The sequence below is a fragment of the Mangifera indica genome, chromosome 3 (genome assembly GCF_011075055.1).
Source record: "Mangifera indica cultivar Alphonso chromosome 3, CATAS_Mindica_2.1, whole genome shotgun sequence".
Lineage (NCBI taxonomy): Eukaryota > Viridiplantae > Streptophyta > Magnoliopsida > Sapindales > Anacardiaceae > Mangifera > Mangifera indica.
The window spans coordinates 9,980,307-10,006,083 of NC_058139.1; the positions used below are offsets into that span (position 1 = coordinate 9,980,307).

Sequence of the window (25,777 nt, forward strand, 5' to 3'; positions counted from 1 at the left end):
GAACAACAAATGTTATACATCAAGATTGCGGCACCTATCCGTGTGTCACAGTAGGGTGATTTCAACTGATTTTATTTTATTTTTTACAAATGTGCTACATACGAAAAACCGGATTTTCCTGCAGTGGCTCTGAATGATTGAAAAAGCACTAAGGATCATGTTGAAGTCTCAGCTGCTTGCAAATCAGACTACCCAGTAAGGCTAATGACAGGTATCTTCTATCAGAAAAATTTCCCACTTCCCATATCAAGGTTCAGGATCATATGTTATCAACTATTACAAGAAACCACACAGTTGAAGTAATTAGACATGCAGTAGAAGAGGCGACTGAAAAGAGGCAGTTACGCATTTGAAAATAAAGTTTATGTCAATTTCCATCTGCAAAAGCTCTTGTAAATTGTTTCACTTCGGTGAGAATCTTGACAAAAGAGTGTCAATAATGTGACTTTAAGAGTGCTTTCTTGAAAAGTTAAATTACCCATAATCTCTTTTCATGCAACACAAACTGAAATTCTTTGTAAAATCAGATTCTCCCAATGCCCCTTCGGCTCCTCAGTCTTCCCTACCAAATATATAAATGATCTTCCTGTATAACAAATCTCTCCCTTTATGTAAATATGCTCCACTATTTGCACTGAAAGTGAAGTTTTAAAGAAGCTCAATATTCAAGTTCAGTGGCTCCTGCTGCATACTTCAATTATTTATGTTACAATCAACATATACTAAATAACAATAAATTATTCTAAACTTAGTATAAGCTTGCAATCTCAGGACTACAAAAGACCAACACTTCTTCAATAGTAGCCCTGGATTCATCACCAAAAATTGACCCCTTCCCATCTTTTCTCTTGGCATAGGACAATCCCAGTCTAGACTTACCTTGCCTGAGGTCCCCAACGCCAGAACTAGTATCCGGTCCGGTGAACCCACCCATGACCGGGGCAAGTGGGGGCCCAATGAGCAGCCCATCTGCCCCAAATTGAGGCCCACCTCGAGCATAATCAAAAAGAGCTGCACCACTGCCCCCAACTTTGGGCAGAAGGGATGGATCAATCTCCTCATTATCTATCCAATAAAAGAGAAATGCATCAAACGTATCATAATAATCATCGGTGCTCCTATAGCCTTCAGGATTAAAAGCTCCAAACTTGAATGACTTGTTTGTGTATCCGATTATCACACATGGACCCTTGAAATCACAGCAGCTGTGGAAATCAGTTGCACTGAAGCCATCAATGGTGGCCTTGTAGCAGCACTTTAGTTCTCTACCTAAGAATGAACAGTAAACTTCTTAACCTAAAAAACCTGAATTTTTACTTGGTTTTTGACTCAAAGATAAAAGTTACCTCTGAGGAAAGTTTTGTCCACCAGAGAAAGAGGAAAGGGAAGATCAATGTTGTGATGATAGTTAGGCTGTGGAGTATGCTCATTATCAGGATTTTTCTTGCCAAAGTTCCAACCAAACAAGCTACGTGGGGTTGATTTTAATTTCCATGCCTGAAAAATTGCAGAGTTTGAGACACAAAAAGCCATTAACAAAATTCACCTCCTTCTTTGATTCAAATGCATCCTCTCAACTTCTACAGAAACAACACTACCTTATCTTTTAGTTTCTTTTTTCCTTTTTTTTTTTTTTTCCTGATTTGTCTTCTTCCTTTGATGCTTAGAGGGCCTGCCAACTTTGATCCAATTAAAAAATATTTTTAAGAATAATAACAACTACTTAAATTGGATATAAAAGAAAGTTATTTAGTGTTAAAGTGCAGATTTACTGACAAAATCAGCTGGAAAAATAAAAGGGTTCTTTGATTTAACATCAAAAGGATAAAATAAAGTGCTTTCATCCCCAACCCTCATTTCAGTATAAGAGATAAATCATAAATATGATGACATTCAGTTTCAACCCAGAGATTTTTTTGTTCGAAAAACAAAATCTAAATTTATTTTTTTAATCAATCTAACTTTGAAAATAAAAAGCTTTTAATATAAATTTTTAAATTTTTTTTTTCAAATTCTTGTTATTCTTTCTAAAACTAAATTGTGACAAAAGTAAAACAACCAAAATATAATATTTTAATAATATAAAATATTTTTAAAATTTGTTAATAAATAGGCTATTTGTGTAATTAGCTTTCATGGGTGGTAGCTTTTGATTCTCGAAAGCAGGTCAAACCTATTTTTGGAATTTTATACTGAAATAGATTATTAAGCTGACAAGTTGTTGAAATAAATTTTCACAGCAGGAGGTTATTATTATTTTAAATCTATTTATATTAACATTTAGACCTCACAGACCGAAGTGGGTCCATAGCTCAGTGGTAGAGCATTTGACTGCAGATCAAGAGGTCATCGGTTCGAACCCGGTTGGGCCCTTTTTAATTCTAAGTTTTTTTTTTTTATAATTTAAAATTCTTAGCTTAAATATCTTCAAAATATTCCCAATTTTATTAAAGCAAATAACATATTAAATTAAAAAAATAAAAATAAAAATATTATTCACCAAACAAATACAATAAAATAAATTTCAGTATATCTAGCAAGCAAAGAACCATATCATGCAATTTCAATTATGCGGCGTCAGAAGGTAAATGATTATCCATTTTCAATGGCCTTTCACAGGTCACAACGATCTGATCATCGCCATGGCTGTACTCGTTGAACTGCGCAATTCTCCCGAGTTCTTCCACTTCCTCAATCACAGTATCCAGCCTCGCCACGATCTCTAACAGCAAAGAAGCAAAGGAAGCAAAAGGAAGCGCTTCCGAGAATTCGAGGCTCATTATTGCGATTTTACTCAGCTGTGGCCTCAACGTCTTCCCCTCCAGTTCCGACGGGTCGGTTTTTCTCTTCGTTTTCCATTCCAGCAGCGCAGAAGAGTCGGTTTTTACGCTCGATAATGAGATTTTTGCTTCTGTTTCTTTTTGTTGCTTTTGCGTTGCGTGTGCAGCTGCTAGGGCTAGCATGTTGCCGGCGTGGTTCTCGTTGGATCCGAGAAACAGCCTCGGTTGAGATTTTATGGCAGCGTCGAGGTCTTGTAGAGCTTCGTGGAGGTGATCGGAGAGTATCTCCGGGGAGCATTGGCGGCGATTTTTAACACTATTGGCAAGCTCTGTAAGCGCTTTTGAGACTTCACAAGCTAGGCGAATGCATGGATCTTTGAACAGGGCTCGAACCGATTTCGGAGTCTATAATCAAATCAAAATTAAAATCATATTTACAAAAATAATCAAAAAAATTGCAATTAATTAGAATTCCGTTTAAATATTTACCTGAATTTCAGTTTGTAAACAGCCATGAAGTGCAACCACTGAATATCCGAATTGGCGAAGAACTGTTCCCAGTTTCACATATCGATTACATGGAATTTTATGTCGAGCATGCCTGGGCTCCCAGCTTGCATAAACTGCCTGCAAAACTCAAACTTTTCAATGAACTGAAGAACTCAAGAACAGTTTGATTAAATTACAGTGAGAATTAAAAAACTTACAAGAGTTTCATCAATGGATTTGGAATCCAAAACAAGCTTGCAACCTTGGTAGATAATATCATCAATATTTTGGCCCACTCCTTCAGCATCGTTATCATTGAAATATTCCTTCACACAAGCTGCATTAACCATAATCAATTAACATTAAACACTCTAAAGACATTGCGAAAATGATGAAGTTCGTCGTTTAATTCGAACCTTTGATGGATTTAGCGAGGCCTTCGAGTTTGGTGACAGTGGAATTATGAAGGTCCTGGCCGGACCAAGTGGGAAAGATGAAAAGAGTCATCCAAAGGCAGATGCCACAGCCAATACCGATGGTATACATTCGTTCTTTCGCTAGGTTCAATACATTGTCAACACGATAGCTTGATACGGTGATCAAATTAAAGGTTAAAAGGAAAATCACAACGCCATAGTCATAGTTCTTCTTTATGGAAGGAAAGAACCTCATGTATGTAGCTCCAGCTCCTGTTAGATTCAAAATGGAAGATAAATCTATGATATCTTGGGGATGAACTGCTGCAGAATCTTTCACACAAAACGAAATTTACCTACTAGGAAAACGGCAACACTAATGAAAACAGCTCTGAAAGTATGACCGGATGCGTTTGAAATGTATTCAATGAAGACGGCTAAGAATCCTGCTAAAAATGTCCCCAATCCTCTATTCAATCCTTTGTACAAAGTTGCACCTGTAGATCATTAGAAAATAAAAGAAAGTACATGTATATTAATAAATTTCAACTGCAGATAATGTTAATTTTTCTTTCGAAATCAAATTATAACCTGCAGTGAACTCAAGCACAACAACAACAGTCATCACAGCCCAGATGGCACCGTCATCAAACCTTTTGTACAGTGGCTTAATCAAATACAACTGTGAAACCAGTGCCAATGCAAAACCAACTTTCAGAGCATGAATCACTCTTCTATGATCTTCTTCACCCACCTTCCGAAATGTATGCCACCATGAACCCAGAAATTTCAACACTCTCTGAGCAAACCTCTTAAGATAGTTCCTCAAAACCCCACCAAATTTGCTGGCTGAATGCCACAACAAACCCGGAAACCTCCTCACTTTATCACCAAAAACTTGACCGTAACTTGGGTGAGAAACCGCGGCGATGGAAGCCTTGTGATCCTCCATGTCAATGCCAACAACCCTTGTAGACATAGTCAATTTCTCTAGAAACAATTATCAATCAGTAAAGATAGACCATGCATATTGATACAGGGGTACTTTCTGGAAGTTTTTTTTGTTTTCAAATAAGAAAATCACCCCAATTTGCTCAGGATACTAAGGTTAATTTATACAAGGAAACTTTGCCGGATTCACATGCAGGACAACTTAAAGTGAAAGATGAGTTCACACAAGGGGATGAGATTCGTAGATGAGTCAAGTTGACCTAGAAAATTTAAGTTTCGGAAAGATACATAATTGTTTCTTTTATCTTTGACAAATATATTTCTGGAATGAAGCAGAAATGGGAAATCTGTAAATTAATAAGATCATGAGGCTTGTTGGGAAATAATCACTAAATATCAAAGCAGTTGTTGAATTGGGCTCATTGTCTTGACTGCACCTTGCAAAATTGAATAGAATAAATTAAAACTAACCTAATTTTGTGTTGTTTATTTTTCTCAAAGTTCAATCAAAATGAACTGTAAAGTAGAACAATAGACAGCCTGATCATATGTAGTGTCTATATCGTTCCACAGGAACCATGTGATCATAATTTGTTTCATAATCTTTATTATACTAATAATTCATAAAATTAATCCCTATGAACCCACTAAGATTGAAGTGATGTACCCTATATGTGTAAATTGGGCTAGGGCGGAGGCAAAGCGATGGAAGTGGTGGTGGTTGACACATAAATTGGCGGTGCACTGCCGGCCGGTTGACCAAACTTATAAAGTGGGTGTATGCCCACGGGGCTTTCAATTCTCACAACAATTTGCGGTTCACCTAATTAACCAAGTGAGAGAGCGTTGTGTTGTGCTCTTTTGATTTTTATTCATGTTTCTTCCCGTGCATTCTCAACTTCCCCATCTTTACCTATGCTTCGTCCATTTGGCACTCCATTGCGAGCAGGTGGGAAACAAATGAAAAAAATGCATTTCACTTATTAAGGCTGTAAGCATGAGCCCACTCAACTTCTTATTTACATACAACACATTATGCTAAAGCATCACAGCACATTAGAGGCAGGCATATGTAAAAAGCAAGCAGCCAAATCTCTGTAAGGAAATGTATATTGCATTATAACAAGTAATACTGAAAAAGACTAGATGATGCAGAGCATTTTCTTAAAGCCAAACTGTAACTATGAACTCGCTCCAAAAACGCGGATTCTCTGTTCAATTGGAACCCTGCAGCAAGGACAAAGAGCTTTCCCCTTCTTTCCGTAACTGTCATTGCAACTGACACACAATACTTGGTGAGCACAGGGGAGAAAAACAATGGAGACTTCATCTTTCATACAAATCATACAGTCCCTATCATGGTTGGTTTCTGTCTCGAATGAATCTTCGAGTTTGTCTAACTCATGCAGCAACCTAGCAATTGTTTCTTCTTGGGGCTTTACCCTCTCTGACTTTCCTAAAGGGAAAATATTTGATGGATGAATCAACTCAGTAGACTCTGCAGATGCTTTTAGACGTGAAAACTCCTGCTCAAGTCTTTGGAGATCGTCCTTGTGGCGCTGGAAGTCTATCTCTATCTTCAGGCGCAAAGCCTCAAGCTTTCTTTTATTGCTAGTTTCCACTGCATCCTTTGAACGCTGTTCCTCCTCCACTTGTGTCAACGCTAGTTCTTTGGCCTTCTGCTCCTGCCTCCATTTTGACTGCAACAAGAAAATGACCCTTTGTGAGTAAATTAATGCACTAGAATTTGAAGAGAATCTAGTAATTACAGAAGTTGCCACAAAACTGGGAAACTGGACAAACCATGATTATAAAGTTGAATTATGTCCAACGTGCATGTGTTAAGTGGGCTAAGATCCCATTTAAATGTCTACCAACAAATTACTCAACCTATTACCTCATAACCGCCAATACAAATGGCAAGAAAGATTTTGACATGTGCCTAAATAACTTGGACGTTCATCAAGTAAACAACTACACAGAAGACAGATTATTAAATTTCATGGGGAAATATATTTACACTCCAAAAAGACAAGAAGTAAAATTAGTATTAAACCATATATCAGGAATATCAATGAATTTGATTCATGATTAATCTAAGAGATGACTAATAGATAGGTGACACACAAGTTAAAAACTTAATTGCATTCCATGTGCAAGGAATAAGGATATTTTAGTTGCAGCTTCCAAACAAAGTTTCACATCATTAAAAATATTCTCCCAGGTAAGGGCCTCTCAATACACACACACACACACTTGGTGCACTTGCAGGAAACATTCTCCATATTGTCCAAGCATCAGTTAGTGGTGAACAAGAAGAGATGCTCCTTTTGTCATGTAGCAACTGGAGTATCTAGGCTACATAATTTCTGCAAATAGTGTTGCAACTGACTCAAAAAAGTATACAGAATATGGACTGGCTGGCCTAGACCAAGAGATATTAAGGAGCCAAGAGGTTTTCTAGTGCTTCCGAGTGTCGAACATTCATCAATGGGTACAGACATATTGCGGAGCTCTTAACCAAGGTGTTAAAAAAGAATTCTTTACTTGGAGTGACATTGCCATTGATGCTTTCCAAGCCGTCAAGACTGCAATGACTACAGTCCTTAACTTGGCCATGCCTTACTTCACTAAGGAGTTCATTGTTGAGACTAACGCCTCAAGGACAGGTCTTAAGGTTGTGTTGATGCAAGGGGGTGCCCTATTATTTATGAGTCAAGTGTTGTCCACTAGAGCCCGAGCAAAATCTATCCACAAGACGGAGTTAATGGCAATTGTACTAGCTTTATGGAAATTAGATGTCATTCACAATTATGTTGCCAGCTGTGAAGTATCTCAGCACAGCAAACATCAAGGAATGCATCTAGCATGTTGTTACAGCCATTTCCTATTTTGGATAAAGCGTGGAAAGATGTATACATGAACTTCATAAGAGGGCTTCAAAAACAAAAAAGGGTTACAATTCTCGTAGTGGTGGATTGGTTAACCAAATATTGTCACTTCATGGCCTTACAGCATCCTTACACAGCTAAGTATGTAATTGGGATATTCAGCAAAGAAATGGTTCAACTACATGGCTATTGTCGATCAATTGTATCAGATGTCACAATTTTATTAGCCAATCTAAGAAGGAACTTTCGCAATACAAGTATCACACTCAAGTTCAGCAGGGCATACCATCCTCAAACCGATGATCAAACCGAGGTGGTCAACATAAGTCTTCAAACCTACTTGCATTGTTTTTGTGCATGACAACCTAAGTGGGTTAGTTGGCTCTTCTGAGTTGAATACTAGTTTAAACACCGTGTTCCACGGTGCCTTAGGAATGACTTCTTTATAGCTTTGTATGATAGGGAACCCCTAACATTATTTCATTGGGATACAAACGCGTCTAAAGTGGATGAGGTAGAGATGTTCTTATAGACATGAAATCTGATCATGAGTGAACTCAAAGACAGCCTGACTCAAGTCCAAGAAATGATGAAGAAATATGCAAACACGAAAAGAAGGGAGGTTCAATTTGTCCCTAGTGATGTGGTGTTCTTAAAGTTACAACCCTACAGGTTTAGAAATCTAACCAAGAGGCCAAATGAAAAGTTGAGTCCCAAGTTCTATAGGCCTCACACAATTCCAGAAAAGAACAGTGCAGTGGCGTGTGTATCCCACTGGTCAATTGGAGATTCTACTTAAGTGGAAACACCTACCAAATTGTGAATGTACCTAGGGTGATTTTAGTAAGGTGAATGATCAATTTTTGAATTTCCACTTTGAGGACAAGATTAGGCTGAAAGGAGGTGAGGATGAGCGGATTTGATAGAGCGTGGGATTGAGAATTGAGGAACCCAACAAATAGTGCTAGAAAGGAGAAGATTCAGGAAGATTCTAATAGCACTTAGGCAAGGTCACGTGGCTTTAGGTGACTGGTAGAGTATGGCAAACGGTTGGGCAAAAAAAGAATGAAGATAGACGGTTGAGTGAAGGGAGATAAGTAGAATTTGGAAATCAGTTTTGGTTGTGGGAAGAGCATTGGCTTCTCGAATGGCCAAGAGTTTTTAAGTAGCTATCTTTATCATTTTCTTATCTTAGTCTCATATATGTTTGCAGAGAATTGGTTTATACGAGTCTCTTGTAATTCTCCTCTTATCAATCAAACAGTACCTCTAAGAGAGATTTTCAATCGATAATTCTTCTATCTATATTTAAGTTCCTACTAATCTTAAATTAGAAAATTCTTTTCATATTATATGAAAAACACAATTAAGAATCTTAATTCAAAACTACCAAGCCTGGTTGTGTTTATGTATACACAAATGCTAGTAATAAAAATGGAAGCACATTTAGCACAGTTGTTAAAGCTAAAATAACAAATACAAACACCGAACACACAAAGGTAAAGTAAACTTACATAAGAGACACAAATGAAAAATCAATTTATATAGAAATAAACATATAGCATGTAACAGAAGATCCAGAAATCATTTGCCCAAAATCACATCTCATAAACAAAATAGAAATGTTTGTATTTGTTCCAATTCACATTCTGTTAAATAGCATATCCCTACCCCCACCTGTAGAAGTTGTTTTGTGATGATTAGAGTCTGAATTGATAAAATTTCATCTTCTTCAGTTACCCACAATTTCTTAATACAATGAAGTCACTTGTAAATTATGTTGAGGCAGTGATCTAAATGATAATAATATCTGCAACTCCATGGTTCTAATTTTCATTCATGGGACAGCCAAAATATCAGTTCTAAATAACAAGTATAACTAAAACCACATAATTCAAATATGAGTTCCATTTCCAGTTGGATCCATATTCTCAGGTTTCTATCACTGTTGTTTTGTATAATTAACCTATGTCACTTTGTAAGTCTATCTTTTATGAAAACCCATATAGGATGCTCAAGAAATTATGTCAGGTAGGTTTTGAATCAATGTTTATCAATATTTTTTTTTTCTAAAAAGCATTGTCTGATTAATTAAAACTCAGAAGATAACAATGCAACGAAGAGGTATGAATGATCTCATTCCAATAGACCATAAGAATTAATCTTTTGAGTGCATACATCCATGGAAACAGAAACAAACCTCAGTTTCTTTCTGATCATGCTGGACGCGTGCCAAACATTGTTGCAACTCCTTAATCTTCTGTTTCTCATCAGCAATCTCCTCCTGCAACTTAGCCTTCTGTTTCTCCCAAGCCAAGAGCCTCTTCAGGCACTTTTTCTCCCTCTTCGCAACCTCCAAACATGTTGTAACATACTCTGCAGCACTTAACTTAGAAGCCTCCATCTCAGCTCTGATTTCAGCATTCTCAGTCTCAAGCCTTCTGACAGCAGCATTCGCTCTATCCACTTGACCACTAGCCTTCCTCAAAGCATTCTCCATCTCTGAGAGCCTCTTCATGGTTGTGTCCTCAAGAGTCTGTTTTCCCTTCTTCAACCTCTGAGTCTCCTCCCTCTCCATTCTTAACATTTTAAGCTCTGTTAGGTCATTACTTAGTTTCCTAGCAGCTTGCATTGCCTTCTGGTGTGCCCATTCTTTTCGCTCCTTTACTAGCTTCTCAAGTTCCTTAACCTGGTCAAGCAAAGTAACTATCATCTCATCCTTCTGATCCTCTGTTACATCCTCCAGGTGCTCATCAATATTCAAATCACGCAATTTACTCATTACCAAATCAACCCCATTTAGGTCCTTCAAATTCTTTGACTCCTCACACTTGTCAACCAAAACCTCCACCCCAGATCCAATTGGAGACACATCCCCACCTGATGTAAAACTCAAACAAGCCGAAGATTGTGATTGCAAATGCTTTGAATTAGCCCGAAAACCAGCAGCAAACATTGCAACATTTCTCTTCAACAAAGACTTCATAGCAGGCGAAAGGTTAAACCTCTTAGGACACTCAATATCCCTTGGCAAATTCATTTCAGCACTATATGAAAAGAATCCGTTGACTGAAAACTCAGCATTGCCCCCACTCCCAAACCCCCACCCTCCATGAAACCTACACAATGCTGGAGACACAACACCATTAACCCCAGCATTATTTATAACATTATCAACATTGTTTGGAACTGTACTGCCACAAACATTAGTGCCTGGGATTTCAATACTATTTGCACGACCCACATGAAGATCACTCATAAGCAAACACCACATGGCTTCACCCTTACTCAAATGTGGTCTAACTTGTTGCAACAAACATACCATACCTGCAAGCGAGTACTCTTCTAGTTGTCTCAAATCATTAAAAACCAGCTCTGATTCCTCTGAATTCACATTATTAGCATTATCATTACCACCACCACAAGAACTACTATTCAAATAAGCCAAAGAATTATGCAATATGTTTGTTAACACATCCATGCCACCATAACAATACCCATTTTTCAATATAGCATTTAAAGCAACATCCTCATCATAACCCAATGCAACAAGCTTAGATATAGCTTCATTATACAAAAATTCTAAGTTTTTCAACAATATTTCCTCCAATTGTTCCTCAGTACAGTAACCCCAACCATGATCCTCAGAACTAGAGTTAGGGTTAGGATTCGAGTTCTGGGTCGAATCATTTAAACCCAGATGATAACTCAACGGTTTGAGACCCGACTCAAGTATAGATTTCGATATTGATGCCTTATCAAGATAACAAGGATCCAATTCGGGTTTCACAGATCGGGGCCTCCGATTTGTCCTGATATGCTTCTCTCTCACAGTGCAACCCATGCAATATAAACAGTATCTGTATCAAATTTCAATCAAGAATCCCTTAGATAACATCAAACAAAAAACACAATACCATAAAAATGGAACCAAAAAACCACAAAGTATACAAAAGTATTCGATGGTGAAGGAGAGACTTACAGATGAAGAACTCCTTGATTATTTGAAGCTTAAAACCAATAGAGAGATTAAGAAAAAAAATGGAGGTGTGTGAGTGTGATAGACAAAGGGACGAGTAGGCAAGGCATATAAAGGTCAGTGTATGTTTTTTTAATGCCCAAGTCTGGGGGGGTGATTTCGCGAAGACAAAATTGTTTTGTGTGTAGATATCTGGCACTCTTCATTATTGTGGTAAAATTTACGCCAAATCAATGTTTTCAAACCGGCCGGCGGAAGGACAGTCATCCAGAGGCAGTTTGGTGCCGGATTAGTTAATTGTTTAAATATATATTAAAATAATTTTATATAGTTATTTATTAAAGGAAAATTATATTAAATAATATTTTATCCTTTTATTTAAAAAAAATGTCTATTTTTCTTATTTATAAATAAAAATGTCTATTTTTTATATTCTTAAATAAAAATATCCTAATTTTTTTAAAATATAAAAATTACCCTTTACCATGTCTATATAAATCTTCTCACTCTCACTTCCATTATATATATTTCTTATATTATTTAAACACTCACTCTCACTCGCATTTTTACTTAATATTAATTATTATAGGTTTGTTCAAAAGGAAGAAGTTCGTATTTCTAAATTTAAATAAAAAAAAATCAATTCATGAAAAAAGTATTTATATGAATCTTAACTCAAAACTTAATTTTATTTGTTAAATATACTCTATATGTTATGTAAATAGAACATTTGAATATTCAATAATAATTTAGGGGTTAAAAAATGTTTGAAAAATATATAGAGTATTTTGATATTACATAATATATAAAAAATTTAAATAACATGTTAAGAAAAATAAATATATATATTGAAATACCTTAAAATGTCAACAATAAAAAAATCACTAGAAAATCTGAAAAAACATATCTAAATTTCAAAAACTACACGTTTGAATAGCTTAGGAACGAGAAAACCAAAAAATCGATCTGAAATTTTGTAATTATATCATAAAATATGTCTCAAAAAGCATAAAACTAAAGAGACAGATGTCAAATTTGAAAACTATATATCAAAAAAGTCCACCTTAGTCACAAATAAGCTCAAAATCATAAAAACTGAAAATCCTAAATTTGGTAAAACAAAAAAACTGCATAATACACGCTGAAATAGTTTTATTTGGGCCTCTAAATTGGGCACAACTGGAAAAACTAGTTGTCGTTATAGAACTTGAAATGAGTTTTGCGTTGATATATTACAAGCCCCGTAACTTCTCTTAGATCAAAAGTTATGGTCGTTCAAAGTCTATCTCCTACAAACCCTATAGTTTTAAAAAAGTCAATTTTCACCCAACCCACAATTTTCACAGTTCAGTGTAAAATTTCTCACAAACCCCCGTGGATTTCCCCCTCCCCCTAAAATTTTGAAAACGCTAAATTTCCTCCCATCCCACAGGCGCCCGTAGGAAATTAACGTAGCACCGATAGATCTAACCCATTTTCTGACCAAAACTCGTCATTTCAGCATTTAATTTCAACACAAATCAAATCTACGCATCCAATTACACAAAACCCTTCAAGAAATTTAAAAAAAAACAACTAAGAATCAAAACATTTTATGCATTATTCAAAATCGAAACCCTAAACATTAAAACCTCAAAATCTCCCTCAAATCTCAATACTTTTAACAATAAATTGATTCAAACAAGAAGTGAGATAATGTACTATCCTTATTTGTCATTTTCGGTTGTCAAAAAATACGAAAAATCAATGAAAAAGACCACATTGCGCCCGTGGGAGATCCGAATTTTTCTCTGAATTTGAACAATAAATTTGTGGAAAATGTGAGGTTTATATATAAGGACAGTTTAGTCATTTTCTAAATTGAGGGCATTTTTGCTTAATCCTTAGAGTTTTGAGCAATTTCGCTTAACACCCTTTAGTTTTAAACATTTATTATAATTTCCCTTTATTAAGTATATTATATATAAATAGTTTTAATATAAAAAAAAATTTTGCTTCATTGCATACATGAGTTCTTAGGTTTAGGTTCCAATAATGAATTTTAAAAAATTAATATTTTTGCTAACACTAAGAATGGGGTTTTACTCGAACAAATTACAAATTTTAATGGTTTGAGTAGTTAGATTACGGTCTAATTTGATCTAACTTTTAAAATGATTTTTTAGATAATTATTTTTGTTTTTCTTTTTGAGTGATGGTTTAATAGGTCGATTTGAGCCGATTTTTTTAAACCATGGGTTAATTAACTATTTCACACCTAAATTTGATAAAACACATATTCTTAACTTTCAAGTTTAAAAATGTCATTTTCTCTCCCGCATATCAAAATCAGTTGTTAATTTTAACAATCAAATAAAATAGAATTAATATCACTTACATCTTTTATAGTACAAAAAAATTATATTTTAACCTTACATATTATTTTTAGTTTCCCTATTTTCATTTCAACTTAAATAAATTTAAAAATTAATTATTATTAACAATATTTATCATTGGAAAACTCCAGAATTGCATCAAGTTGGTGCAATTTCAGTTTGAATGTGTTTTGTTGTGTTATAACTCTTGAAAGGTGGTTAAACATGACCAAATGTGAGAAAGAGCTAGAAAGAAGACTAATTATCTCACTTTCAAGAGCTAAGATTGACTGACTGCTCCTAGACTTCAATACTAGCACCACAATTGTGGAGGGGGGACAACACATTAGAGGCTGGGGCATAAGGACGATGCACCAAGTCAATGCTGATGGAATTTTCAACCAATAGACTGTCTAAAGGTTGGTGAGCTAGGCCCGTCAGGCCCTCAGAGCAAGCTCGTCCTCAAACCTTGCAACTTGAATATGTCAATTCATATTTTTTTTTCATCATGACAAGATTTCATAAATACGAAAGCTAAAGCATTTATAACAAATAAAGGGTCTTTCAGAGGGAGGAGTTAGGGCTTCCACAAAAAGATACCACTTTTGAAAGAGTGAAAATATTATTATTATTGAGTTGGCAATGTAAAGGAAAGAAAGGGTCAGAAAATTCATATTTTGGTAGAAAAAAAAAAAAAGAAAAGGAAAAGTTGAAAGAAATAGTAAAGATGAAGCAAAGAGAATGAGAAAATAATATTGTACTAATTAGAGTAATTTAAGTTTGGATTTGCATTGATCAAATCAATATAATTGTGATTGAGAATTACATGATAGAATTCTTGATGTTGCCCATGATTATTATCTTGTTGACAGTTCATTTTTTTATTATCTTTGATTAAAATTATTATAAATAAAGAATAAAAAATTACTTTTTACCAATAATTCATCTTTGTTCGGAGAATAGGATGGAGCATCGATATAAAGGTTAGTAGACTTTGATTATCAGAGAAATAGAAGAAAAAATACAAATTTTAAATAGAAAAAATAACTTTTCAAAAAGAATAGTATTAGTTTTTTAAATTAAAAAAAGAGAAATATGATAAAATTTTAATTTTTAAATAATTTTATTTTTAATTTTAATAAAAAAATTTCATATAATAATAGACGTTTAAATTTTTAAAAGGCCAAATGACTATTTCCCACCCAAAGTATATTGCTTTGTCAAGTTTCCCTCCGTTAACTTTGAAAATCCTAATTACCTACTTGTGACCTGTTAAAATTAACAGTTTCAAAGGTAAAATCATCATTTTGTCTGTATTATTAAAAATAAACTTAAATTTGATTTTATTTTCTCCCTTAAACCCCAAAAAACTAACAATTTTATTTAACCCAAGTTTTAAAAAACAGTATTTTCCCCCTAAGGTTTTCAATTTTTGGGAGTTAGTTTTCCAGCGACGCTTCTTCCTCTTCAACGCAGCCTCCTTCCGACGGTTGTCCTAGTCAGTGACAAGGACAATTCATCTTCATCAAAGACGAAGACTCTTCGTCAACGACCGTTCCCAAAACAACCGTTGGAAGGAGGTCATATCGGAGAGGAAGAAGCGTTGCCTGGAGGTCACCGGAGAGGAAGAAATGGCGCCAGAAAACTAACTCCCAAAAATTAAAAACCCTAAGGGGAGAATGCTATTTTTTAAAACTTGGATTGGGGAAAAATTATTAGTTTTAAAATTTTAGGGGGAAAATGAAATAAATTTTTTAGGAGTTAGAGTTCCGTTAATTTTAATAGCCTATGGATGGATAAATGGAATTTTTTAAATTAATGAAGGGAAACTTGATAAAACCGCGTACTTTGAGTGGAAAATAGACTTTTGGCCTTTTTAAAATGGGAAATTATAATAAATGACCAAAATTAAGGGGGTTTAAGCGAAATTGCCCAAAACAATAATGTTTAAGCAAAAATGCCCAACTTTTATGAAATGACAAAACTGCCCCTGTATATAAACAAGGAATTCCCATTGTAATTTTCCACGGTTTTACTGTACAAATTCAAAGAAAATCATCCTTCCCACGGTTATCCCACCGTGGAAGTGATTTTCATGGATTTTCGTGTTTTTCGACAACTCAAAATGACAAATATAGATAGTGCATCATCCACGTCTTGTTTGAATCAATTTATTATTAGGATTATTGAGATTTGAGAGAGATTTTGATGTTTGAATGTTTAAGGTTCCGATTTTGAACAATGTATGATTTTTGGTTGTTTTGCTTGAATTGCTTAAGGGGTTTTGTGTTATTGGATGTGTAGATTTGATTTGTGTTAAAATTAGAGGTTGAAATGATGATTTTTGACTGGAAAATGGATTAGATATGCTGATGCTACCGTGGGATGAGGGGGAAATTAATGTTTTCAAAATTTTAGGGGGAGGGGGAACAGAGGGAGATCCACGGGGGTCCGTGTAAAATTTTACACTGAACCGTGGGCAGGCCGTGAAAACCGTGGGTTGGGTGGAAATTAACTTTTTTAAAACTATAGGATTTATATAAGATAGACTTTGAATGACCATAACTTTTGATCCAGGAGGAGTTACGGGGCCTGTAATATATCAACGCAAAGCTCGTTTCGAGCTCTATAACGACAATCAGTTTGCTGGTTGCACCGAATTTGGAGGCCAAAATAAAACTGTTTCAATGTGTATTATACAGTTTTTTTATTTTATCAAATTTAGGATTTTCGGTTTTTATGATTTTGAGTTTGTTTGTGAGCGGGCTAAACTTTTTTGATATGTAATTTGCAAGTTTGATATTTGTAATTACGATGTGTTTTTTTAGATACGCTTTACAATGTAATTACGAAATTTTTGATTGATTTTTCAGTTTTCTAATTCATAAGCTATTTGAATGTCTAGTTTTCGAAATTCAGATCTGGTTTTTTAGATTTTCGAGTAATTTTTTTATTATTGACATTCTAGGGTATTTCAATATATTTATTTATTCATAACATGTTATTTTTAATATAGTTTTTACGAATTGATTTTTTTTATTCGAATTCAGAAATACGAATTTCTTCTTTTCAAACGAATTCGTAATAATTGATATTAAATAAAAATGAGAGTGAAAGTAAGTATTTAAGTGATATAAGAAATGTATGTAATGAGAGTGAAAGTGAAAGAGTTTATATAAATGTGATTAAAGGTAATTTTGGTATTTTAAAAAAATTAGAGCATTTTTACTTAAGAATAGGAAATTTGGGCATTTTTACTTAAAAATAGTAAAATTAGATATTTTTACTTAATTGAGGGGTAATTTGGCCATTTATTATAATTTCCCTTTTAAAATCCTAAAAAAGTTTAGGATTACACACTAATCCTGGGTAGGAATGAGTTACTTGGCCTATTTTCCACCACCGTCTCTTATCTAACTTTTAATTTTTGTTGATTTTGTTAACATTTTACGACAAAATTTCCACAGTTGTATATATGTATGTATATATAAAAACTCATTTCATGACAATGATTTTTTAAACCGTGATATAATATATTGAAAAGAAAATGAAAGAAAAGTTAAAAGTATTTAATTTTATACAAAAATAAATAAATAAATATAAAATATTACTAAAAATTGAATGCACACAAAATATAAAAAATATTTTGCATAATTTTATTCTCTATTTTATCAAAACAATTCATATTAATTTACAAAAAAAAAATACAAACGTATTTTATTATTTTAATATAACAATATTAATATTAAAAAATAAAAAATATAATTGTATAATTAAATAATATTATTTATATAATTTTATGCATAAATAATAATATATTATTATATGATTTAATAAAATTAAATTTAAAATAAAATAATATTTATTTATATAATAATATATCATTATATATATATAAAATAATATATATAATTTTATTATTTATAATTTTGAATATGCTTTTTTTTTTTTTTTCGAAATGAACCCATTGACAATATATAAATGATTTAGAAAGTTGAAAATTCTTATTTGACAACGATAAACCTGATTAGTTGAAATAATTATATAATTTATTAAAATACTTGGCCAACTTAATGTTTAAAATACTATTAATTAATTTGATTAAGATCAAAATCCATTAATAAATACCCCATAACTATTATTAACTTTAAAATAAAAAGCCTTTGAAGATTCTTCTTAGCCATTCTTGCAGAGGCCAGAAACCACCACAGCAAATACCCATCCATGGCTGACATATCCAGATATGACTCTTCACCTTCGTCCGCCTTTATACGAACTGTTGGAGACATCATGTCACTCTACAAATCACTGCCACCGAGGCCTTCCATTGAAGAAGTGGAAGCAGCTTTGTCTGTGATCAAAACGGTCAACAATGAGGAGCAAACTAAGCTTGAGGAGATCTCCAAGGAGGAGAAGTCAAAAGATGTTCCTGAAGAACTCTTCTCCATTTTGCAACAGTTTAAAAAGAGTATGGTTTTGTTTCAGAGTCATGAGCTGAGGAAAGAGGCTCAGCACTTGGTTGAAGTTGACAAGTATTTTGGGACCTTTGATGAGTTGATTCAGCGAGCTTCTGGGTTGGTTTCTGGGGATACCCAGGTGGAGAAAGTGAGTGATTTGGTTGGCCCAGTTGAGAAATTTGGGAAAGAATGTGTAATCAGTGATGAGAGTTGGGTAAAGAGAAGGGAAGATGACCATCAATCAGACAAAGATGGGATTAACGGCTTGATGAAGAGTTCTTCTACTAAAGCTGCTTTCTTTTCAGGTAAAATCTATACCTTTTTTTATTTATTTTTAATCTTTAGAATTGAAATTGTTATTGAAGTATACTTTTTTCCCCTTTAATTTGATGAGACCATCTGTCTGTTTGCTTGATATTTTTTTGATGCTGGTTAGCTTGTCCTTTGAATTTTGAGCTATTTCCAGGTTACATAAATGAATTATATTCGCATGCTGATCAAGTTTCTTTTACCTCTGAATTTGATTTTATGGTGTGTAGAGTTATAATCCAGGAAAGAGTTCATTTCTGTCATGTTATGTACTGATTTTGTATGTTTAGTTCACACTGTATTTTTTTTTTTTTTAATCTGTTGAATCAATCCTGTTTTTGAGAGGTGGACCTAGAAGTTGCTTGAAGGTTTGTTTTGAGTCTGAATGTGGTGTTTGGAGCACTTACAGGTGAAGTAAACCATGAAAAGTTGAGTCTGATGAAGATGGCCGCTGTCATTGAAAATGCTGCTAAAAGTGGAGGAATAGTTCTAGATCTTGGAGGCAAGTTAGTAGACCAGATTGAGTGGCTTCCTGTATCAATTGGCAAATTGAAGGATGTGATGGAACTGAACTTATCGGAAAACCACATCATGGCTCTTCCATTGTCTATCGATGGCCTCAAGAGCTTAAGAAAGCTTGATATCCATTCAAACCAACTTATTAACCTTCCCAACTCTTTTGGGGAACTTATCAGCCTAACTGATCTTGACCTTCATGCAAACTGGTTGAAATCCTTACCAGTTTCTTTTGGGAACTTGGTCAACTTGATAAATCTTGATCTAAGTTCAAACCAGTTTACCCATTTGCCGGAGACAATTGGCTGTTTGACCTCTTTGAAGAAACTGGATGTGGAAACAAATGAACTTGAGGAACTTCCTTACACAATTGGAAATTGTTCATCACTTGTGGAGCTAAGATTAGATTTCAATCAACTAAAGGCTCTACCTGAGGCAATTGGGAAGCTTGAATGCTTGGAGATTCTCACTTTGCACTATAATAGAATAAAAGGGTTGCCAACAACAATTGGAAACCTTTCCAATTTAAAGGAGCTTGATGTGAGCTTCAATGAACTAGAGTCCATTCCTGAGAGCCTTTGTTTTGTAGTAAGCCTTAAGAAACTGAATGTGGGGAAGAACTTTGCAGATCTTAGAGCCTTGCCAAGAGCAATTGGAAATCTAGAGATGCTTGAGGAGTTGGATATAAGTGGTGATCAGATTAGAATTTTACCAGAATCTTTCAGGTTATTATCAAAATTGAGAGTCTTTCATGCTGATGAGACTCCTTTGGAAGTTCCACCAAGACAAGTAGCTAAATCAGGGGCTCAGGTATTGCCAGATTACAACTTCAGTTTATGTGCTCTTTCTTGTTTATTAACATAAACTTACTAAAACTAACTTAATTTAACTGTTTTGTTAATCAGGCTGTTGTTCAGTATATGGCTGACCTTGTTGCTAATAAGGATGCTAAATCTGTACCAGCGAAGAAAAAGAAAGGGTTCTGGTCCAGAGTTTGCTCAAGCGTTTGGTTCGTTTGCAGCAAACCTATCCCAAGCCCGTGACAAAGAAACACTTAATCTTGATACGGTTTACCCTGTAAAATTTGTTTTCTTCAACAGACGTTCACATTAAAAAATTGCAGCCAATATATTTACACAGTTGATGTCAAAAGAGACACAAACAATGTATAATCGATGCTTACATTTTGTACCATTTGCAGTCTTGTGATATAAAAATAACAATTTGTGCATCTTGTTTTACTTTTGTTAAGAGGAGCTGTTTCAACTTTTTGTCAACAAAACTCCATAGCAGTTTGCTGGGAAACTAAGACAACTATGAAACTGGCCTGCTGTATGACTGCTCGGATGACTTCATTTGATCCGATTTTGTTGAATAGACCCAGGAGCCGACCATTTCAGTAATATATATATATATATATATATATATATATATATATATATATATATATATATATACATATATAAAATATTCTGTGGAGCAAAGGGAGGGAACATCTTGAAGATGATGTTATTAATAAAGAATACGAAGGAGAAAAGTGTTCATTTTATTGGATTCAGCGTCCAATCTGCGGGCTTAAGAGTCAAAACTGTTGTCAGTATCAGTTTGTTTGCTGTTCAAGCAAAAGGAAGGGGCCCTGCCTAGAGTATTAACGGATAAACATGCGTATTTTCTTATTATTTATATGATACTTTAATTAGAAAAGTCTCCTAATGTCAACTTCTGACTAAAACTTTGAACCATCTTCATTGGACCATACAAATTTTAAAGACCTATTCACCACCTAAGTTGTACCAACATTTTTTTCAAAACAACCTCACGACCCAACAACAATACGCGAAAAAATAAAGTCAAGTATAGAAAAGAAGTAATCTTACCTATATAATTTTATATATAAATAATGATATATTATTATTTAATTAAATAATTAAAAATTAAACATAAAATAAAAATTATTTATATAAGAATTATAAATATAGCTTTATTGCTTAAAAAATCCTTCACATTTTATTTTGGGTTTGGTTTAGTTTCAAAATCGTACTCAAAATCTTAGATATTTAAATGAATCGAGGTTTGAACATTACAAATGAAGCTTGAATGGGTCTATTTGAAACCCAAATCCTTCACAAATTTTGAGTTTAAGTTTGAACACATCGGACTCAATTGGACAAACCCAATTGAGAGGCCTCGATATGTTGTACTCCAAACATTGAAGGATGACCATGTAATCAACCTAGTGGAAGGTTTTGTTACATTTATGGTGTGCTACTGAAATGGTACTTTAGGTTTCTAAAACCACTGGTAATAAGGATTCAAATTATCACACAATGATTCATTAAAGGGGGATTTAACAACTAAAAAGAAAGAATTATTAATTTTTTGGGATACTTCTTTTCTTCAAAGAAAACGTCCAAGGATAAATTAAAAATTAATTTTTTATAAGGATATGTTTGGTTAAAATAAAATATTATTATAAAAATAAATTATTAGATATAAATTTGTTACTGTATTTAGTAAAATTGGTATATATAAATAATTATTATATTTAATTAGAAATAATAAAAAAATGTTAATATATTATTTTATTTATTATATGAAAGATTAATTAATATAAACACTTTGTACATTACTTATTATTTTAATTGAAATTTGATGGCTTTTTTAAAAAAAATTAATAAGTAAAAATAAAATAATAACAAGATTAAGATTATCCTGATAATCTTTTTAATCGTTAACATAAAAATAATAGTCAGATTATCTTTTATATTATATATCACATCATTATTAATAATAAAAAAAATATCAAAATATTTTATTATTTCACAAACTAAATAAAATAATAAAAAATTAATTATTAAAATAATTAAAGATTACTTTAACCAAACGCTTCTAAGTGTCTTTTTGGATATTTCTTAATGTTTTATTATTCACGGAATGTGAAAACCAAATGAATAATACTTGTAGAAGAAATTAAAAAAAAAAATTATCATGGATCCTGCAAGATCTTTTTTTTTTTTTTTTCTTTTAGCATATGGTCATAATTTCATCTGGGTTTGAATCCTATTAAATGGTATCCCATAGGTCATAAATTGTTAAAGAAAGAAGAAAATGTCTCTTTTGTTCGTTCAAATGATTGGTAAATAAAGAAAAAAGTAATATTATGTGTATAATTTTTATGTATAACTTTATATATAAACAATATGTATCATCATATGATTAAATAATTAAAAATAAAATAATATATAATTATACAATAATACATAATTATTTATACACAAAAATTATACATATAATTTTATTATAAAGAAAATAGTTAATATATATAACATGGTTAGGCATTTAATAAAAGATGACTATTCTAATTTCTACATTACAAAGAAAATATGACTCTAATTTTAATTGACCTAAATATCTAATTAAATGAATTAAAGTTAAACAATTAACTCACTATCAAAATCCAATCTAGAAGAAATCAAACATAAAAAGGTGTTAGGATTTATATTTCATTTAACCTAAATTATCCAATTAATTGTTTAATTTGGATGATGACGTCATGTGTTTGTTGAACATGGTATGTTTGAGAATTATCTGATGTGATGCTTTAAGAATTTTTTGGAGTTATAACATATTCAGGGGATAATTGTAAGAAGTATAATCTAAGTGGGGGCTGAAGAAATATGTGTAAAAACAGGTCCTAGGACAACTGGTCAGTCCATCTGGGCCCTAAGGGCTATAAAACAGACCCAGGACAGGACAGGCCCAGAGTTCTACGCCCGCTGGCCCAAACGGCCCGAGGCTGGGGCCGGTTCCCAGCTGTATGTTTTCCTGAAGGGAAACCAAGCCTAATATAGTTTCTCTTTCTTGTCTTTTTTCTGGCTGTTTCAAAGAGCTCACTTTAGCTATCAACAACATTCCAGTTTGAGAAACATGCACAACTTCAAACTTCGCTCTTTTACTGCTACTGTCACACAAGGTTCTTTTTTTTTCAGTTTTTTTTAATTAAATGAATGGCTCTTGTATTATTTTAGCGTTTTTATGAGTTTTTAGTGTTTTGGTTCATTTTATTGGGGATTTATTGTGGTTTCTATTGTTGAATTTTTTTTGGAGTAATACTGAGATTTAATTAGTGTGTATTGTTTAAGTTGCTTATTTGTTGATTTTTTTTTTAACTCATGATTTTGTGTTCCGTATTATTTTTATTTTTATTTCTCAGAGGTTTTATCTTAGGGAAAGGGTGGTTTCTGGGAGTATTCCTGTTTGAGTTATTAATATTTTTATTTTTAATATTGAAGTTTATTTCCATGTTTAATACAAGGTTTAATTTGTGGGTTTGTGTTTCTAGGGTTCGGTTCAGGTTTTGATTGGTAGCGATGTTTGTGTAAAATGTTGGTTCTAAGCATGAATTCAAAGAGACAAAGACGCCCAAACGTTAGGTTAGGGGAAATTGGAGATGTTTCCGCAGCTTTTGCATGCGGGTTTTTGCAAAGAATGCGTGAGAACTTGGGGCAGAAGAGATGGAAACATGCTTTTTTGAACCCAAATGAGATTGACCCTAGTTCTGTTTTTGAGTTTTCAAAGCAAAAATCTCCTGAGTTCACAGTTATGGACCCTGGTGTATCTCCAAGGATTGCAGCTGATTTCCATCAGAACAGGGAGAATAAGAATCTGAGTTCTTCAAAATTAGCTTTTGAACATGTGAATTTGGATAAAATTGATATAACAAAGTCTGCTGTGAATTTTGGCACTGTAACTCGGAAAAGCAGGGTCATGAGAAGCCGGAACACTGGAGGCAAAAATAATGCTTTTGGGGGTGCTTGGAATTCTAAACTTAGCCCTGAGTTTAGTAGTGAAGGTGGAAAAGACGATGGAGAGAAGGGATATGTTGGATTCACATCAAATATCTGTGATGGTTACTACCCCGAGAATGGGATTAAAGATGTTTCAGGTCATGAAGCACCAGCTACTAGCAAAGAGGCCTGTGAATTCGACAAAAATGAAACCACTTATGATGCATGGAAACTGGGCAATTCCACTTATTTCCAGAAAGAGGATACATTTTATGAAGGGAATAACGCATTTATAAAAAATGGTGTTGAATGGAATGAGATGAGATATGGAGGTAGTGATGTATGTACTATTCAGAGATGGTTAGAGGAGCTAGGGTTTGGTAAGTACGCAGGTGTGTTTGAAATGCATGAGGTGGATGAGGAAAGCTTGCCATTGCTTACCCTTGAAGATCTCAAAGAGATGGGTGTTTTTGCTGTTGGGCCTAGAAGGAAATTGTATAATGCAATACAGCAACTTAGAGGAGAAGTTGCTTCTAATTAATAACTTCCTCAATCTGGACTATAGGTAACTCTATGTTTATGGTTCTTACTAGTCTATGTGCAGGAAATAGTTGCCCCGTATGTAACTTTTGAACCCCTAACATATTTGCATCTTCTTTTTTTTGCTAGTTTTGTTAACAAGATAAGATTAATGCTTTATAGTCTCTTGTTTTTGTAAGATGTCTCTTTCAGCACTTTTTGTCCCTTGCATTCATCAACTGTGTGTAATTCGGGGCATAACACTGCCAACTGAGTAGACAATTTTGTCAGAACTTGTTTATATGAAACTTGTGTGTGAAGTATTGCTGACATTTAGTTTGTTCCTTCAGAGTGTATACGATTTTTATGGTTTTTCCCTGTTGATATTAAGCCTCTGCTACTTTTATGGTTTTGCACCAGCACCTTTTTATGATAATATTTGATCATGTGTGAAGTAAGGCAACTGCATTGACAAAACCCTCTATGTATATATTGTCCTGGTTCTTTCATAAACAATGTTCATTCTCTGAGAATGTTGACATATATCATTGATATTTATAGCATATGTAGCACCATGGTTAGTAACTTAGTATTTCTCTTGTTTTAAAGTTGGCTCTGTTTTTCACTTGAAGTATATTTTAGTCATGAGGGTGCTGAAATTTCTGAACCAATGAAGAAAAATTGTGTATATATGTTAATCTTACTAAGACTAACACATGATTTGGCAATAATTATCACTTGCTTATTAAACTAATTAATGTCAATTGTGGTAGACTTAGTGGCGGATTATAGAGTGACATGACTTGAGTGTTGGTAATAAGAGCAAGAGCAAAAGAACAAAAGGGTCACTTGCATTTTTGTTGTTGTCAGTTTGGCAAGATTTTTATTTTGAAAGATCTCTCTCTTTCACATTACAAAACAAACACTTAAAATTAATGTTTAAAAAACGACACTTGTATAATTGTATTTGTATCTTTATCATATTGCTCCTATTACATTCAATCAAATATCCAGTCTATGATGTGAATGAAATTATCTCCATAACCCCAAAAAGGCTTGGAACTTGTAGTCTCCATTCTACACAATTCATAGATTTGCAAAACCTTCATTCACTGTATATTGCGGCAGCTACATGGGTCTCCAAGATGCATAGAAATATAAGTTTTTTATAAAGTTGATGCAAATGTATTTGATTCATGTCATAAGAACATATTTTCTCAACCACACTCCCATCACCTAAGAGAAAGAGACTTAGAAATGCTCTGTTGGTCAAATACTAGTGGTTTTAGCTCTTCTCTAGCAATTTTGGTTGTCATTGTGAAAATTAAA

At 33.6% G+C, this 25,777-nt stretch overlaps 5 protein-coding genes and 1 non-coding gene across 6 annotated transcripts; 3 read left to right on the forward strand and 3 right to left on the reverse strand.

Moving 5' to 3' along the window:
• Window positions 1-628: 628 nt before the first annotated feature.
• LOC123210371 lies at window positions 629-1,669 on the reverse strand. The gene is made up of 2 exons (XM_044628691.1): window positions 1,347-1,669; window positions 629-1,269 (listed from the first exon to the last, which is right to left on the reverse strand). The coding sequence occupies exons 1-2, from the start codon at window positions 1,531-1,533 to the stop codon at window positions 749-751; spliced, it is 708 nt and encodes a 235-aa protein (XP_044484626.1). The 5' UTR covers window positions 1,534-1,669; the 3' UTR covers window positions 629-748.
• A 632-nt stretch (window positions 1,670-2,301) lies between these two features.
• On the forward strand, window positions 2,302-2,373 carry TRNAC-GCA. The gene has a single exon. It is a non-coding gene; the product is annotated as a tRNA-Cys (tRNA).
• Window positions 2,374-2,469: 96 nt separating this feature from the next.
• LOC123211791 (aluminum-activated malate transporter 12-like) lies at window positions 2,470-4,766 on the reverse strand. Its single transcript, XM_044630687.1, has 6 exons — window positions 4,277-4,766; window positions 4,042-4,182; window positions 3,686-3,958; window positions 3,488-3,606; window positions 3,270-3,407; window positions 2,470-3,185 (listed from the first exon to the last, which is right to left on the reverse strand). The coding sequence occupies exons 1-6, from the start codon at window positions 4,662-4,664 to the stop codon at window positions 2,568-2,570; spliced, it is 1,677 nt and encodes a 558-aa protein (XP_044486622.1). The 5' UTR covers window positions 4,665-4,766; the 3' UTR covers window positions 2,470-2,567.
• An 831-nt stretch (window positions 4,767-5,597) lies between these two features.
• Window positions 5,598-11,757, reverse strand: LOC123211790 (MND1-interacting protein 1-like). The gene is made up of 3 exons (XM_044630686.1): window positions 11,510-11,757; window positions 9,728-11,387; window positions 5,598-6,336 (listed from the first exon to the last, which is right to left on the reverse strand). The coding sequence occupies exons 2-3, from the start codon at window positions 11,369-11,371 to the stop codon at window positions 5,818-5,820; spliced, it is 2,163 nt and encodes a 720-aa protein (XP_044486621.1). The 5' UTR covers window positions 11,372-11,387; window positions 11,510-11,757; the 3' UTR covers window positions 5,598-5,817.
• Window positions 11,758-18,005: 6,248 nt separating this feature from the next.
• LOC123210490 (plant intracellular Ras-group-related LRR protein 5-like) lies at window positions 18,006-20,373 on the forward strand. Its single transcript, XM_044628875.1, has 3 exons — window positions 18,006-18,622; window positions 19,036-19,952; window positions 20,048-20,373. The coding sequence occupies exons 1-3, from the start codon at window positions 18,085-18,087 to the stop codon at window positions 20,183-20,185; spliced, it is 1,593 nt and encodes a 530-aa protein (XP_044484810.1). The 5' UTR covers window positions 18,006-18,084; the 3' UTR covers window positions 20,186-20,373.
• Window positions 20,374-22,989: 2,616 nt separating this feature from the next.
• On the forward strand, window positions 22,990-24,804 carry LOC123210527. The gene is made up of 2 exons (XM_044628928.1): window positions 22,990-23,115; window positions 23,485-24,804. Exon 2 carries the CDS (start codon window positions 23,526-23,528, stop codon window positions 24,468-24,470), a length of 945 nt encoding a protein of 314 aa, XP_044484863.1. The 5' UTR covers window positions 22,990-23,115; window positions 23,485-23,525; the 3' UTR covers window positions 24,471-24,804.
• Window positions 24,805-25,777: the final 973 nt, after the last annotated feature.